Source organism: Tachysurus fulvidraco, chromosome 20, assembly GCF_022655615.1.
Source record: "Tachysurus fulvidraco isolate hzauxx_2018 chromosome 20, HZAU_PFXX_2.0, whole genome shotgun sequence".
Taxonomy (NCBI): domain Eukaryota; kingdom Metazoa; phylum Chordata; class Actinopteri; order Siluriformes; family Bagridae; genus Tachysurus; species Tachysurus fulvidraco.
Window position 1 is genome coordinate 5,282,634 of NC_062537.1, and position 17,525 is coordinate 5,300,158.

At 41.7% G+C, this 17,525-nt stretch overlaps 1 protein-coding gene across 8 annotated transcripts in view; it reads left to right on the plus strand.

Moving 5' to 3' along the window:
• The window catches only part of LOC113638447 (membrane-associated phosphatidylinositol transfer protein 2), a 49,572-nt gene that overhangs the window by 22,750 nt on the left and 9,297 nt on the right, over positions 1–17,525 (plus strand). For 6 of the 8 annotated variants that reach the window (XM_027139661.2, XM_027139665.2, XM_047804925.1 and 3 more), the window contains exons 3-17: positions 5,677–5,891; positions 6,308–6,429; positions 7,647–7,880; positions 9,788–10,111; positions 10,201–10,296; positions 10,387–10,491; positions 11,288–11,352; positions 12,367–12,614; positions 13,221–13,410; positions 13,510–13,629; positions 14,116–14,348; positions 14,491–14,669; positions 15,658–15,828; positions 16,327–16,452; positions 17,270–17,434. In XM_027139661.2, coding sequence (XP_026995462.1) covers positions 5,677–5,891; positions 6,308–6,429; positions 7,647–7,880; positions 9,788–10,111; positions 10,201–10,296; positions 10,387–10,491; positions 11,288–11,352; positions 12,367–12,614; positions 13,221–13,410; positions 13,510–13,629; positions 14,116–14,348; positions 14,491–14,669; positions 15,658–15,828; positions 16,327–16,452; positions 17,270–17,434 — 2,593 coding nt within the window. The remainder of the gene's footprint in view (positions 1–5,676; positions 5,892–6,307; positions 6,430–7,646; positions 7,881–9,787; positions 10,112–10,200; positions 10,297–10,386; positions 10,492–11,287; positions 11,353–12,366; positions 12,615–13,220; positions 13,411–13,509; positions 13,630–14,115; positions 14,349–14,490; positions 14,670–15,657; positions 15,829–16,326; positions 16,453–17,269; positions 17,435–17,525) is intronic. The other 2 variants (XM_027139666.2, XM_027139664.2) reach the window with 1 other exon arrangement.

Consider the following 17,525-nt stretch of genomic DNA (forward strand, 5'->3'; position numbering starts at 1 on the left):
TCTGTGCCCTTGCTTGTTTGTGTTTGCATCTATACCTCTGTGTCTCTGTGTTTGCATCTATACCTCTCTGTTTGCATCTATACCTCTGTGTTTGCATCTATACCTCTGTGCCTCTGTGTTTGCATCTATACCTCTGTGCATTAGTATGTTTGTGTTTGCAACTATACATCTGCATCTCTGCATGTTTGTGCTTGCATCTATACATCTGTGTCTCTGTTTGTTTGTGTTTGCATTTATACCGCTGTGTCCCTGTGCCTCTGTTTGTGTTTGCATCTATACCTCTGTGCCTCTGTTTGATTGTGTTTGCATCTATACCTCTGTGTCTCTGCATGTTTGTGTTTGCATCTATACCTCCATGCCACTGTGCCTTTGTTTGTTTGTGTTTGCATCTATACCTCTGTGCATGTGTATGTTTGTGTTTGCAACTATACATCTGCGTCTCTGCATGTTTGTGCTTGCATCTATACATCTGTGTCTGTTTGTTTGTGTTTGCATTTAAACCTCTGTGTCCCTGTGCCTCTGTTTGTGCTTGCATCTATACCTCTCTGCCTCTGTTTGATTGTGCTTGCATCTATACCGCTATGTTTCTGTATGTTTGTGTTTGCATCTATACCTCTGTCTCTCTGCATGTTTGTGTTTGCATCTATACCTCTCTGCCTCTGTTTGTTTGTGTTTGTATCTATATCGCTGTGTCTCTGTATGTTTGTGTTTGCATCTATACCTCTGTGCCTCTGCATGTTTGTGTTTGTATCTATATCGCTGTGTCTCTGTATGTTTGTGTTTGCATCTATACCTCTGTGCCTCTGCATGTTTGTGTTTGTATCTATATCGCTGTGTCTCTGTATGTTTGTGTTTGCATCTATACCTCCATGCCACTGTGCCTTTGTTTGTTTGTGTTTGCATCTATACCTCTGTGACTCTGTTTGCATCTATACATCTGTGTATGTATTTTTGTGTTTACATCTATACCTCTGTGTCTCTGTGTTTGTTTGCATCTGTACCTCTGTGTCTCTGTGTTTGTGTTTGCCTCTGTACTTCTGTGTTTTATCTGTACCTCTGTGTCTTTGTTTTTTTTTTTTTTTGTCTCTGTCTCTTTGCACCTGTTTCTTTGTGCATCTGTGTGTCAGTTTCTTTATGCAGCCATAGTCTTGTTCCTCTGTTCATTTCTGTCTGTATGTCCCCATGTCTATTTCTTTTACGTAACGAGCCTGAACTCTGTTCTTTCTGGGTCTGTGTACACTTCAGGTTGTATAGGTGTCTCTGTCCCTGTGTGCATCTTTGTCTCTGTCCAATGGTGCATTCACATCTGATTGCAATCACAAAGGTAGAATTGTCAAGTGTACAATGTAATCATCTCTATAAATATGTCTAGATATACTATCACTGTCTCTGTTTGACCACAGAACAGAGCAATCCAGTGATCCCACCCAAGAATTATGTTTTCTCTACTAATTCAATCAAGGGGCAGCAAATGTTTGCCCACAAGGGTGGAGCTTTAATATAATTGATTTTTTTTGTTTGTTTGTTGCAATAAACAGATCATTAGCAGTGATGTATGCTTGTGCAGCCAGCCGATGGTCTAGAGTGGGTTTTTTTTCCAGAAAGGTTTCTTTTGGCAGTTTTTTTTTTTATTTCTTCTTCTTTTTTCCCCCTTTTTTTATTGTATGCACTTTTCTGTCTACATTACATCTCAGAAGTTTTGGAAAATTTGTGGAAAAGTGTATTTCTATATGCACATGCGTGTGATTCAAATTTCAGAAAAGCAAAACATTTATTTTAAATGATAAGACTCTCTCTAGAGGGAGTTTGGAAATCGAGTAGCCCATCATTTGCTAGCAGCAACTATCAGCAAACCATGAGCAATGACATCGTATTTGGCAAGCTTGGATATTCAGTGTCATAAACATTCAGCTTTCTCCATCAGAATGAATGTGATGTGTTTAAAAAAATATCGTGTTATTATAATGTTGGATCTGAAAGTCTGCTGCTTACTACAGTTTCTGTTTAAACGACACCTACGCAGTGTCAAACACTGCCTCTTTTCAGCTCTCTTCACAGTATAGACCAGGCACATGCAAAAAGTGTGTGTGTGTGCGTGCGTGTGTGCACGCAGTGTGAGTGCACGTGCGTGTGTGTGCATGTGTGTGTATGTAGAGGGCACAGACAGCAGCTCTCTCACAGCTGCTGTAGGGGGGATTGATGATGGCCTGTGCAGCGGGTGTCAGGCCTGATCTCAGCTGTCAGCACCATAATAAAGTGCTGCTGAAGGAGAGCAATAGCAGACCTGTACACAGCAACACAGTCGGTCTCTCTCTCTCTCTCTCTCTCTCGGTCTCGGTCTCATACTCTGCTACTCTTCCCTGCTGTGTGTCCACCACACCTGCCACATCTATGTGCTGATATCTCTCTCTTTCCCCCTTTCTCTCTCTCTCTCTCTCTCTCTCTCTCTCTCTCTCTCTCTCTCTCTCTCTCTCTCTCGTTCTCTTACCCATGCTGCTCATTCCTATCTAAAGATTTTAAAAAGCACTCTATCTGTATTTCCATCCACATATTTTTACTCGAATTTTCTATTAGATTTGATATAAAAAAAATGCGAGCTTAATAGAAATGGTTTTCTTTTTTTTCTTCTTTATTCTTGTTTGATCCATTGAGACGACACCTGCATAAACTATGACTGAAACAAATTAATTAAAATAAATTCCTCGATGTCAGTCAGAAAAGTCATGTGAATTTGCTTCAACAAATCATGAGATTGCTCATGGATTTCATGCTCTGTTTGGTCAGCAGAACTGGACTGAGCAGATGATCGATCCTGCTGCACGGCATCTCAAACGTTTCTGTCTTCCTGAGACTAAATCTGTCTTCAAAACAATTTGGCATAATTACCTCCCATAAGTACAACTTACTTACATATTTCCATTCCCAAAAATAAGCCATCTGCTTTGGATCTCTAGACAACACGAGAACCTCAGCGGTTTCCTCGATACCATGTACCAGTTTCTCTAGATTTGCAGGGTTTGTTCTTTTAAAAAAACATGGTACTGAAAGGTTGCTTTATCCCAAATGTTTTATACGATATTCCAGTTTTCTGTAGCTTGGATAGAAAACTGGTTACATGGAGTGTCTTGCAGACCTCGGGTCTTAGTGCTGGTAATTTCTGGCTTTGTAAGAAGCGCGACTTGAAATTTATTTTGATTCATGATGCCCAGATACATCATCACCTCTCCTTTAAACAGCAACGTTCAATTAAAATCCTGATAATTAATCAATATTCCTTTATGGCGAACCAAAAACACACTTGTACTCAGTCTGGAACTCAAGCATCTTTAAGATTACTCTGTATTTTCTCATGTGCTTAAGTTTTAATTCTTAGGTCTGTGCCTTATAGTTACACCCCCAAACGTTTCACTTCAACTTAATCGCCTCGCTCTGTTGTCACTTCCATTTACTCGATATCACAATTCCTTCTTCTTGCCGTGCATTAACTCTGTGTAATAAGTGGAGATTTCAGCACAGAGCCGGATATCTGCGCTGACATTTCACGCCGACATGTTTGCCAAAAAAAAAGGCTTTTTTCTCTCCGTAGTAACCACAGAATCTCTCTGACATAAACATTTAACGGGAACTGTAAAGTGAGCGGCATCTGTTTTTAATCTGCGAGATGACATTTTGCTAATGCGGATTCGTCGACGAGGCGGACCGGCGAACCTGTCAATCATCTACAGTATCAGAAGCAGTTTTGTTTGCGTTTTTATTTATTTATTTATTTATTTATTTATTTTTCTTTCTAAAAGTAGCATTCACATGTTAAAAGAGCTTAAATCCATATAATCTGTTTCATTATCTTCCCTCACTCTGTATTTATTCTGTGGTTATTACGAGGCCGCTGTGGGTGGCAGGATCTTCACAACCTGTTCAAACCAGAAGGCGCTGGTATTCTGTGGCACAGCGAGCTTCTTCTTTCAGGGGAAAACAGACGGCGCTGCCACGTGAAGGCCTTCGAAGTGCTTGATTTTAAGGTTGTAACTTCTGACATATGCGCTTGCTTAGCTGCTAAAACCCAAAGGCAAGCCGTGATAATCCACGCTCAGAAACAATCATTCGCTATGGCTCTGAACGCGCTGGAGGAAGTGATCTGTTGGCTTTAGAAGCACAGCACAGTGAATTTCCTGAAAGCTGTTGCCATGCATGACCGCTGGCCTGCCTTCTATTAATTAATTAATTATTATTATTATTATTTTTAAGAGTTGAGATCTTTGCAGCTCTCCTGCGTCGCTATTGGACTCTTCTGAGAAGCTTAAGTGAAAATATTTCAAGGTGATCGCTCAGATTAGCTCAACATAATTTCCGAAGATTCTGTAGGCCTATTTATTCCTTTGCACTGCTTTGTAACTCGATGATGATGATGGTGCTTTTTATGTCTGTCCTAGTTTTAAATTAACAATGAATATTGTCCCATATCAGCATTACAGATATATAATTTCAGGACATAAATTCTACCTTTAAATTTATCCCTAATGATCAAGCCCGAGGCGACGGTGGCAGTGAAAATCTCCGTGAGACAATAAGAGGAAGAAACCGTGAGAGGAACCAGACTCAAAAAGGAAACCCATCCTTATCTGGGTGACACCGGAGATTGCGATCATATATCATTTCCCTTTAAATAACTCTGTAATATATGGTCAAAAAGTGCAGTGGTGTAACCAGTAACTTTATTTTAGCTCTAACTTTGAACTGGTCAACTGTTCACTGATGGAGACTTGAGTGCAAAACTGTTCATTTGCAGTCAAAATCCAGCTTCATTGTATTTAAGTTAAAGCATCTGCAGTCATCTCATATATCTCCTGGTCATCACCACCACCAAGTGATGAGACTCCAACCAGAAGTAAGGCATCAGGATGGATCAGAGTATGAGATCTTACAGTGGGACAGTGAACAATCACCTTTTACCATCGTATCACCATCTGGTAAAGGATGTGTCGCAGCTCCATATACAAAAGCATCCAGCCATTTTTGTTGCATCTGCAGGAGCCTGGAGCCTTTTTGGATAACCTCCAACAGCTTGGATAGCATACCTGTTCCAGAGTACTTGAGCTGTTGCAGACAGATTGTGTAACAGCTTCTTAACTGAGTCACACTCCCTTATAGCACACCGCTGAACACACAGCGTGTTCATCTACATGTACATGTATGGGTTATTACACTATCACGCATCAAAGCTTTTTTGTGCTTTAACCATTTTACTGTGAAATCAAGTATTATGTAGTATTAAATAGAGACATTTAAAAGGACTTGTCATTAGAAAAGGGGTTTCTGGGTATGCTTTTGGTAAGTTGCTGAGCATCAAGCAGAGGTTCAGCTTACACACACACACACACACACCGTGTGGTCATGTGACCTACCAATGACTTAAATAAGCGCTTACAGTTTGTTGTTATTAAAATGAAGTGTATGAAGTACACACAAACTTTGTGTTCATAACAACTAAAGATGTTCTCTGGCTACAAAACTTAACAGAAGTTTCTGGTAACTTGGTGTTTTGTACGTTCGATGTGTTCCAGGATGTGCAAAGACACGATTGTAGAAAGTTTAATTATAAACTTTTTCTCTCTTGGTTCCTATCTCTATATTTATGAAAGGAAACTTTGTGAAAACCCACCTGATGTGTGCTTGCAGAAAAAGAGTCGAGAGGAGAGCGAAGGCGAGGGCAGTGGCGTGGAGATCCTGGAGAATCGACCCTACACGGACGGGCCCGGCGGCTCGGGACAGTACACCCACAAAGTGTACCACATCGGGCAGCACATCCCCAGCTGGTTCCGCTCCATCCTGCCAAAAGCAGCTCTACGTGTGGAGGAAGAATCCTGGAACGCATACCCATACACTCGCACCCGGTGAGCTTCACATACCCGATTCCAAACTGGTTGACATGGTAACTAGCCAGCATGGATTTAAAATGTTTGGTGGCTGTATTACCAATGCTGGGTTTTAGTATTGACAGATTATTGTGCTTCACAATATTGTTGTCTAACTGCATGTTCACCAAGTGCTTTCTCATTAAGCAGCACCTTAAATCCTCTTATTAAATACAGGGAAGTGTGTGTGTGTGTTTGTATAATAGAAAAATCACCCATGTCCTCCTGGAATCTCTTCTAAAATATGCACTAACAAGCATTTGATTTTCTCGATCATGTTCAAGACTGTTTTGTGACGGTGGCTAATCTTAGGTAGCACCTGAATTAATCCAGAAACACAATAAGGCTATTATCCTGAATACTTGGTTGTTGCTTAACGAATCCGTGTCTTTCAGTTACACGTGCCCTTTTGTGGAGAAGTTCTCCATCGACATCGAGACGTATTATAAGCCCGACACGGGGAACCAGAACAACGTCTTCAATTTGTCTTCAGCAGAGAAAAGGCAGCGGGATATCGGTAAGCATGGTTTCTGATGGCTGGTTTCATGTTTTTCATGAACCTATTTGATTTTCTACACTCAGTATATGTGTGTGAATGTCAGTAGTTTGATCTGCGTCGCCTTTAGCAGGCAAGGTCAGGGTCATCTTAGCACATCCTCCCGTATTTGTGTGTCAGGCACACACAGTGAATGAACACCCATGAATTATACGGATGTACATTGCGTGTAAAGACGTGTAAAGAAGCTCCAGTATGTAGTAAGAGCCGTGAGCGCATTCTTCTCTTTTTCTTACGTAACGCATTTTCTCCCTCGTTCTCTCCTTTGGGTCGACAGATCAGCCTTCCGTCACATCTTTTTTTTTCCTTTCTTTCTTTTTATTTTTATACAAAAAAAAACCAGCTTGACCGTTAAAATCTCTCGTACCACCAAACGCAGCGCTTGCTCAAAGCCCGGGCTCAGATGCATTCTGGGAAAAGGTGCTAGAGGCTGAGATGTAGGCAGACTGCAGGCGTAGCCTCTGCAGGGGGAAGCGCCCTGTGCTTGTTGCATAACTATGTCCACGGCCAAGCTGTGCAGAGGGGACACCTAGTGGCCGTCTGCCAACTCTGATTCACCAGCACAAGGCTCTTTATTACTCTGCCAAGTGGGAGCGATAAAACAAGAGGCGAGAGATACAGAAAAGATGGAGAACATAAAATCAATGTTTAATACACAGTAACGTAAGACTTGGAGCAGTTTTTTTTTTGCTTTGTTGTATAGGAAGGAAACAAATATACCTTTTATGGGATGTAATATTAAATGAATATTAAGGGAAGTAACTATTTAATGTATTTTTATATATCCTTTATTTTGTTCTTGTCCTATGACATAAAATATGTCCCAAGACATAAATTCCAAATTTACAGAATTACTGGTGCAAAATGCAAGAAACAAAATCCTGTGCATGTTTATAGTGTACCGTGTGCAATGTACACATCAACAAGTATGTGTTGTTTTTTTTCTATAATATAGCTCTGTAAAAATTGTTTGCCTACGATTATGTTGATCTTCTGCTGTTAGAAAAAAAACAAACAAGGCTGTGGCATAAAAGACTAATGTTACACAACTAATGTTCCACTGCTCGAGTTATGTATTTTTGTTTGGTTCTGGATGGAGAAGCAAATTGTCGTACTTTGCAATAAAACTGTGTGACATGTCGGTGCAATGACCAAACGACCGTGTTCCCTTTTCCCAGACCCTATAGACATTGTGAAAGATGTTATTGCACCTCATGAGTACTTGGCGGAAGAGGATCCCAAGCTGTACAAGTCGGTGAAGACTCAGCGAGGCCCTCTGTCAGACAACTGGATCCAGGAGATTAGCCTTAACCCGGGCATGATGCCTGTCATGTGCGCCTACAAGCTGTGCAAAGTGGAGTTCCGCTACTGGGGCATGCAGTCCAAGATCGAGCGTTTCATTCACGACGTGGGTGCGTACAATCTTCTGGAAATTTCCATGGGGAATCCTCAGAATACTAGTCTGTGAGAGTTGTGGGGGAGGACGTTTGCTCAACTAATATTTCCTCAGCAGCCCAGCTGCTCTGATTTCAATTGCATGTGCTGGGATACGTGTGTGTGTGTGTTTTCAGCTTGGGTAAGTCACGTTATCTAGACAAGTGGGTGGGCAGCAGCTGTGAAGCGCTCTGCTAAGGCTAAGGATGAGCGAGTTATTGGGGACAGCCCTGGCTCTGTTTCCTTAATCATTAACCTGCTCTTAATGAAAGGTAGATTGATGCAGTGCCGCTCCACTGCAAATGAGGACATAAAGAACGAAGGAGAGAGACATAAGAGAGACAGGGAGCAAGACGGGGAATGAGAGTCATCTACCTTCCTTAGACAACATCAAGGCAGGATTAATTTCCTTCTCATGGGCTGCTGCCTGAGCTTTAATCATTTTCATTACTTCGATATCTTTGTGTTTATTGACTTCTAGCGGCCTTAATTTATCAGGAGCCCTTTGACATTCCTCGTATTTCCACCCACGTATAATTCACTACATGGAACATCGAAGGGTCAGGCTAGACACCTAGTACTAAAACCATTTAGATAGAAAACCGCTTGTGTTTGCTTTAAGATTCACTGTACCGAATGGTGAAATATGAAACATCCTAATTAATGGTGCTTGCAAAGCAACATTCTTACTATTGTGCATACTCTTCTGGACAAAACTTCGGCGTGCAACTTGTCCTGCAGCTTTTGTCCTAGACCCATGAATGAGGTGTCAAATTGACCGGCTCATTGAGGAGAGGTGTGCTATGACTTTTACAAGGGATCTGATTACCGGTACTTCTGGTGCCTTTTTCCCCATAGACTCCCATTATAAACTTTGGAGGTTTATAACTCTGCAAGCTTTTAAACAATCTACACCAAACTAGGCCAGCTCCTTTAGGGTGATACTCTGAACAAATCTTTAAATTGGTGTACCAACTGATCTTCTGGTTGTGCCTCAGCCCCGCCCCCAAAATATGCAAAATCAAAGAACTTTTTACAACATGTGACATATCAAAACACTCAGAACAATGAGGGGAACTGCCTCACGTGTAATTTGATGAAGTCACGTGATTTCACGTGAAAATAAAAAATTTGCACAACATGGACATGTTACATCAAAACACTCAGCACAATGAGGGGAACTGCCTCACGTGTATTCTGGTCACGTCACATGACGTCACGTGACAATCAAAATTTAGCACAACATGGACATGAGACAAAAACACTCAGCACAGTGAGGGGAATTTGCCAGGTGCAAGCACCATTCACATTTTCTTCAGGAAATGTACATTCTAGTTATGGATATATTATTTTATCCGTTCTATACATAGACATAACCCTATACCCAGGTTCCAATAAGAGAACTTTCTGTCGCCTTGTATATGCAATCTCATGTTGAAATATAAAAAAAAGGGATTGAATAAAAGGATGATATGAACTAAAGTTCTTCTGTTTAGCTGTAATAAATGGTGGGGTTTATTTTCTTAAAGTATGTGTTTTGAATGATCTATGCTGGACGCTGTCGCCTCCTCCACACATTCTGCAAGCAAGTGCTCGAGCCAATCACGAGAGATGGCAGCGTCAGGGTTTTCTATTTGTGACAGAACGTGAGCGTTTTTGCCAACTACATGATTCGCTGTGGCGACCCCTGAAGGGAAAAGCCGAAAGAAGACGACGACGACATTGGTTCAAAGAAGACTTTTGTGATTTTATTAAATCAATAGGATACACCACTAATAGTTTTGAGTGTTTTTAGTGATTAAAGATTTAATGAACGGAAGATAGTAGGAGTTATAATTTTTTGGATGACCCTAAACACCTTCTATCGCTGCATCCCTTCTTTCAGGTTTGAGGAAAGTGATGGTGCGTGCACACCGGCAGGCCTGGTGCTGGCAGGATGAATGGTACGGCCTGACCATGGAAGACATCCGACAGCTGGAGCTGGAGACTCAGCTGGCCCTGGCTAAGAAGATGGCGCAGTATAGCTGCAACGAAGACGGAGGAGAGGGCAACAACAGTCCTGCCAAAGAACAGGACGCCAAGGAGGCCATTAACGCCATCGAGAACGAAAGCGCAACGCGGAGTCTTGGTGACACGCTGCAGGCCCGGGGAGAACTCACCAAACAGTGGTCCACTTCGTCCAGATCTTCCCGTTCCTCAAAAAGAGGAGGTAGGAGCAATCTGGATAATTCTGCTAGATAATATGTAATAGGAAGTAGGTATTTGTTCCATTCACGTTTCTTTTTTGCACTGGAGCAGCAAGCCCATCTCGCCACAGCATTTCCGAATGGCGCATGCAGAGCATCGCCCGTGACTCAGACGACAGCACAGACGACGAGTTCTTTGATGCACACGGTAATTAAAAATTCATATCTACTGTATATCCTTATTTGTTTCATACATTCAGTTCTCTATATTAACTCTTTTTTTCCTCTAACTCAACAGAGGACCTCTCAGACAACGAGGAGATATTCGTCAAAGAGATCACCAAGTGGAACTCCACCGACCTGATGGACAAAATCGAGACAGCAGAGGCGGACGAACCCCAAAGTAGGCACAAGATTATTTCAGCCTGTCTGATGCAGTGCAGATCTCATGGGCTATTTATGTCTCCTCAGTGTGGGATGATGATGATGATGCCTGGGGTTTTTTTTTGGATGCTTCTTTCATAACCAAAAAGCTGTTTTCTCTTTACCTTCAGAGTTTTAGTTGGAGATTAGAGTAAGCTTTGCAAATTGGAATCCTTGTGGTGAAGCTTAACATGTTAAACACGTTTACGGTCACATGCACTTGTCAATTAACAAACACCAGCGGCTCAGTGCAGGTTTTTTTTTTTCCCTTGACACACAAATCCTGCTGCGGGAAATACGGTGTAACAAGAAATACCAGGAAATATTCAACAGTAGCAAACAAAGCAGAAATAAGTTTGTTAAATATTTAAAGAATGTAATAGAAGTCTAAAAGAAGTCAAAAAGTCTATGGTAATTACTCTTTAGAATCACGTTGAGCTGAAATGCATCTCAGGACACAACATGGCACAAAAATGCATTGATTAACAGGATTACATGTTTTCTTGCTAATAAACAGGCTGCTAAATTAATAGTAAAGAAACCTAATAAAACATAACTAAATAAATCAAAGAATTATTTGTAATGCTGTAAATTGAACAAAAGCTTGACTACAGGTCATCTTTTTTATTTATTTGCTTTTATTTTTTGGTTTAAACCAGGACATATTTTAAACATTCCTACACAGGGTAAAGCCATGGAGCTCTAATTTAGGTCAAATCTTCCATTCGATCTGTACATTTCTTCCACCGTTCATTTCACTGATGACTTATTTTCAGGTGACTTGTACCAGGACTCTGGGGTTGAGTACACCGAAGCCGAGAACGTTCAAAGACTCAACGAGGTATGTGTGAATTCTGCTGTTCCACACATTTAGCGTGTCGCAGCGATGCAATACTGTGCATCATTCATTATGCTACTAAAATGATTTGTGGAAACGAGAGCATGAAATCTCTAGTGCACTCTTGTCCCAGTTTCAACACCGGATGGCAAATACAAGGTTAACCTCGTGGTAAAGCAGAACTAGTGTTCATAAACCCAAGACTATTTGGCCCCAGCTGCTCTTAGTTTCCCCTGCGCTGCTATTATAAGGTTAAGTGAAAGCTTGAAAGTGAAACAGTGTCTCAGAGCATATAGCATTACGTTAGATCCAAAACAGTTAGCTGCTTCTTTTTCAAGCTTTATCCAAATGAGGCTGAACTTAAGAAGTGGTGTGTATTTCAAGGCAAAAGAGGTGAAGCCAGTATGCACTTAAATTAGGAAACGGGCCAAGTTCTCATGCAGCTGAAAGTCGTAGAAGGACAGGAAGGGTATGTCCGAGGGGTGAGGGGCCGTAAGAGTGTTCTCAGTGATCTTTTATCCTCGCGTTCAGAGACCCACCAGGCGCCGAGTGACCAGACGTCCAGCTGTGAGTAGGGGCACAAGCCTTTTCCTCTCTCATAGCAGCTTACAGATTTAGCTTCCTTTTAGTAAAGAGTGTAATTGAGCTTTAATATGTGCTTTCAAGTGCTTAGCTAAATGATTCAGATGATGCTAGAGTCTGCTTCCTTCAATTAGTTGGTTGCGGTTGTGAATGTAAATCAAAGGCTCTCCCTGTCCTGAGGGACCAAAAGCACAGCACAGTTTTGTATTTGTATCTCTAACATGCCTCAATTAGCTCATGGCGCATTGATAATCAAACTAAACAACGAGTTCAATCAGTCATCAGTTCAGTCATTAAAAAATGTTAAAAAATTGCACATTCAGGCAACTCGAGAGTTCCCTCAGGACTGGAGTTGCAGAAAAGACACAGTACTGTCAGAGATTTCCAAACTGATTGCTTACTCGCTTGAAGACAAATCGTTTGTGTGTGATTCAGGATGGCTCGGGTCAGCAGGGTCTGCAGTCGTCGTCGAAGGTGCACGTGTTGCTCCTGGTCCTGCACGGTGGCAACATCCTGGACACTGGAGGCGGAGAGCAGAGCAGCAAGCAGGCCGACGTCAACACTATCAGCTCGGTGTTCGAGACAGTCATGCGCGTACATTACCCGACAGCTCTGGGCCGCATCGCCATCCGCACGGTGCCCTGCCCCGCCGTGTGTGTGGAGGCTTTCTCACTCGTGTCAAAGTAAGCCTGCTTTTTAGAGTTGCTCTACAGTGAATGTACAGTACAGAATATGTCGTGAGGTTTCCAAATTAGCTTGTGACACCATGTGACGTTGCATGAGTTATACAATCTTATTATTGTTCTTTTAATTAGCATTAAAAGAACAATAATAATAATAATTTTGTCTTGAGATTTTGAAATCTTACTCAAATGGCAGTATTTAAATTAAGAATGTACATGCTGTTCAAGTTTGTTTATGATTAATATTATACTTATAATATATATATATACATGAAAGAATAGCAGTAATAAGTTCTGATTAAGTATAGACTTCTTAAATGAATCTGACACGGATTGTTTGCACACATCCTAATAATCCGTTAATAATCGGATGTTTAACCAGAGTAAAGCAAACCCCCATTGTGGCTTATACACATTAAATTCCTATTCGATCAAATGAGACGTGCAATTTGTTTAATAATCCGTTAAAGAAAACAGTAATCAGCAAGCAGGCGTTTTTTTTTTTTTTTGTGTGTGTGTTTTTTTTAAACTTACATTTCAGTGATTTTTCTTGTTCTTGTTTTTGCAAGCTGCAGTCAGATAACGTTGCTGTGTGTTCTGCTACAGTTTAAGTCCGTACAGCTATGACGAGGGCTGCCTCTCTAACAGTCAGGATCACATTCCTCTCGCTGCTCTACCTCTGCTGGCCACGTCCGCCCCTCAGTACCAGGATGCCGTGGCCGCGGTTATAGTGCGAGCCAATCAGGTGTACGGAGACTTCATCAAATCGTTGGAAGGCACCATGTTCTCTGGCCAGGTCAGTGTCTTTGTGTGATTTCTCATCATGAAAGAATCGGAATTTAAATATCGCGGACTCGTCTCTTATCTGTGGAATGTTTTTATGTTGGTTGGAAAGGTGTGTCTGATAGGTGACTGTGTCGGAGGGATCCTGGGCTTTGATGCCCTCTGCAGCAGCAACATTACCGTGTCAGAAAGCCAGAACAGTAGCAGGAGAGGGAGCATCGTCAGTGTGCAGGTAAAACCATGTATAGTTTTTATCTCGCATCAAGTATTTGGCTGTGGCACCGATAGGTTTGTAATGAAGTTCGTCGCATGTCTCCTCCATGTTATTTGTATCTGTTACTATGTCGGTTTCAGATCAGCGTCACTGACAGTTTCCTGACATTCTTTAAAGCCTAAAGTTGTGCCGTGATGAGGAATGACATATCGGTGATGGCATATTAGAGTCAAAAGCTTGCTGCAAATCCAACCTGACAGCTTTGATAGCTTTTGAATGAATATTTTAGGATTTTCAGGCCAGCAGCACAGTAATGTCAAAAAATTTCTGAGTGTGCTAATATTCACTGCTTTAATAATGCTACACTTTTATACTGTATAAGTTACATAGTGCAGCTTTAACTACACCGTGTCATGTGACAGAAGTTGTCGTCAAGAAATAGCAACAAAAAAAAAAGTTTGCTCTCTTAATAATTGTATATATCTGTGGCTTTTTGAATTGTAGGACACCGATCTGCTCTCGCCGGGCATCATCATCAACAGTAGTCCTTCAGGCTCAGGCACGGGCTCAGGTTCTGGTTTGTCCCTGGAAGGCAGCCGTCACTTGAGCCGCAGCAACATCGACATCCCACGCTGCAGCGGTGCCGACGACCCCAAAAAACAGTTGCCCCGCAAGCGTAGCGACTCCTCGACCTATGAACTGGACACCATCAAGCAGCACCAGGCCTTCCTTTCTAGGTCAGATGCATAAAATAGCTTTGACAGACTGACAGGAGCAGTACTCATGACCTTGGATCTAGTAACTGGAGAAAAACATTATGTGAAAAATACATTGTTGTTACTTACAACCCTTTGGTCTCTGTATGTGTCTCTGATGTAGTTTACACTCCAGCGTTTTAAGGAATGACCCCGGCTCTCGGCGGTCCAGTAACAGCACCATGCTGGAAGGAGGTGGCGCTCTGGGCAAGTTTGATTTCGAGGTGTCTGATTTCTTCCTGTTTGGCTCTCCACTGGGTTTGGTCCTGGCTTTGAGGAAAACTGTGGTTCCTTCTCTAGATGGTAGGTTGGAATGCTTGAACTCTCTCTAAATTTACCGTAGTGTGTGAATGGGTTTGTGAATGTGATTGTGCACAGGGCACAATGGGTTGGTACCCCATCTTGGGGTTTGTTGCTATTTTTATAAAGCGTTTTTAAGCTAGCCTGCTAACCACGATTACAAATGACTACAAATACTACTTACAAATAATCGCACAAATTAGAGACAAGGCATTATGATTTTCTTATGATTTATACTTGCACTGTTGTAAATATACCTGGGCATAGCACCAAAGTATCAACCATGTGTGGGAAACCCTGTAAATATTATCTTTCTCACTAGCTTCATACAGTAGCTGACTGCCCACTGCTGAGACATTTTTAATTTTGAAAGCTTCCCAGCTGTGGCTTTTCTTCTTTATATTTTCTAACATTGATGTAGAGCATAACAAATAAAAATACAAATTTGCTCTAATCTTTATTACTTTTTTTTTTTTTACTTGTAATATATTAATGTAAAATTAAATGAGGACAAAAAAAATCTATCAGCCATTATACTGCGGATTAACTAAATTTCAGATCTTATTTTTTTCCTTTTTTTTCCCCCTAAACACGGTGAGCTGAGAAAGGCCAAGCTGAGAGATTAAACTGTCCTCTGACATCTGCCAAATACTGCATGAGAAACCAATAAAAATTGAATACAATCCTACACTGAGCACATAGATATTTTTTTTCTCTCAGTGCATAGTTTCGACTGGGGCAGATATTGCATTAGTTCATGCGCTGTTGGGTTTCATTGCTTGCATGTGTGACCTGGAAGGTTCCCAAACACCACCTGTGTTCAGCAGCTATAGATTAGGAACAAAAAAAATGAATATATCAATTCTTTTATATTATTCTATTTATGTACTGTTATAAAAAAACTACTCCAACTCAGAATTTCTTGCATGTTTTCTGTTATGATGAGCAGCAGGTTATTAAAACACTTCACATTTGTTCTCTTCTTCCCCAGTGGCTCACCTACGTCCAGCCTGCCAGCAGGTGTATAACCTGTTCCACCCTGCAGACCCGTCAGCTTCACGCCTGGAGCCACTGCTGGAGAAGAAGTTCCACCAGCTGGCGCCTTTCAGTGTGCCACGGTACCAGCGGTTCCCTCTAGGCGACGGCCACTCGGCCCTGTTGGGTAAGCCCGGCTCAAACTCGGCCACACAGGCTCTCAAACATGTCACGTTCATGTTCCATCCTGTCTCTCCCTTATACGTTATACAAAGATTAAATTTTCATCATGCTGCTCTTGGAAAACTGACCTTAACTCCAACAATGATCTAACACATTTGATCTGAATTGAACAACTGTTCAAGTGTGTCCATATATTAAAGACATGCGTGTTTGATGAAGGTTTAGGATCAGAGACGTCAAGCTTCTTAAGAGCAGCACAGTACAGTAGAGACCCCTGACACAAGTCCACCAAGGTGTTTAAGTTAAAACATCTTTGTCGAGTCGACCCGTTTTCATCCCAACCCTTGTAACTCTTTGATTCATACCGGTTTTTCCGTCATCTGTTCATACCATTTCTCTGTCTGCCTCTTTCTGCCTTGTTCTGTCTTTCTTTGTCCCCTCCCAAACCCCTCCCTCGTGCCGTCCTGTCCTCATGTGCCCTCCTGCTGTGACTGGCATGCAGTGGATGCCCTCCAGAGCAACCCTCACCTCCTGCTGGAGAGTGGAGGCCGCTGCCATGACGGCTTAGGCGAGACTTCCATCCCCGTCCCCGTGCTCAACTGGCAGGCTGCGCCAGCCACGCCCGAGTGTGTGTAGCCATTCCTGTTCTGTTGTTCACCTGCTATATATATGTTTGTGTGTTCCAGTACAGTTGCAGAGACTTTTAAAATCTGTGTCAAGGCCCACATATGCTGTTCTGGCCGGTCATCACGGCTCAACATCTTACTGATATTGTGCTGCTTTTTTTTTTTTTTTTTAATTTGTCATCCATGTTGCAGTTGCAAAATTGGGAGAATTGGCAATTAGGGATTTGCATTAGTAATTCATCAGTAGCAGTTCAATATGAAGAAGGGAATGGAGTCATCTCCAGAATTATCAGACGTCATTGAAAAAAAGTGAAAAAAGATGCATACAGTGAGTGAAAAACATTTGGGGGTGCTGTATATTTTCATTTTAACATTACTTTTTTTCACACTTAAACCGTTTCACCTTCAATTATTAGCATCTTTAATTAATATCTTGGGCTCACGTTGTGTAAAAGGCCATCTACAGCAAAATCTTACCCTCCTGGCAGAGGTAAACAAAAATCTTTACACAAGTGGGCCAGGAACCTCAGTATGGGTAAAATATCATTTAAAGTTATTGTCTTCTGGGAACGATTTATTTGTTAGAGGATATGTGAGTACTTCATCTCTTTGTATAGAGTCATCTTTTCCAGTTTTAATTTCAGAGTGTGCTAAAATTTGAGACCTAGATCATTTGCAGTCCTCAGTTAGGTTTAGGTTAAATATTAAGTTTGTTGGGTTTCAATTCTGAATTCTTACCTTACCACTGGATGAAGGAAGTGTTGCTGCACTGTTTTTTTGTTTTTTTTTTTAAATCTGGACTTGTCTTTGTGTTCCTAGCGGATGTAATGCATTCTCACGGGGGGATGTTCCTGGAGAACTCGTACCCCTCGTCGCCCGCTTCAGCCCCAGCATCCCGAATCATTCGCAGGCCCAGCGAGGTCAGCATCGCTAGCCAGGTTTCCGGACTGGCAGATAGTTACACTGCCTCCAATATTGCCAACAGTAAGTCCAAACACACACACATCTATGCTCACAAATGTTAAATCAAATCCAGTGACAAATCTCAAGAGACAAATTCCACAGTAATGAATAG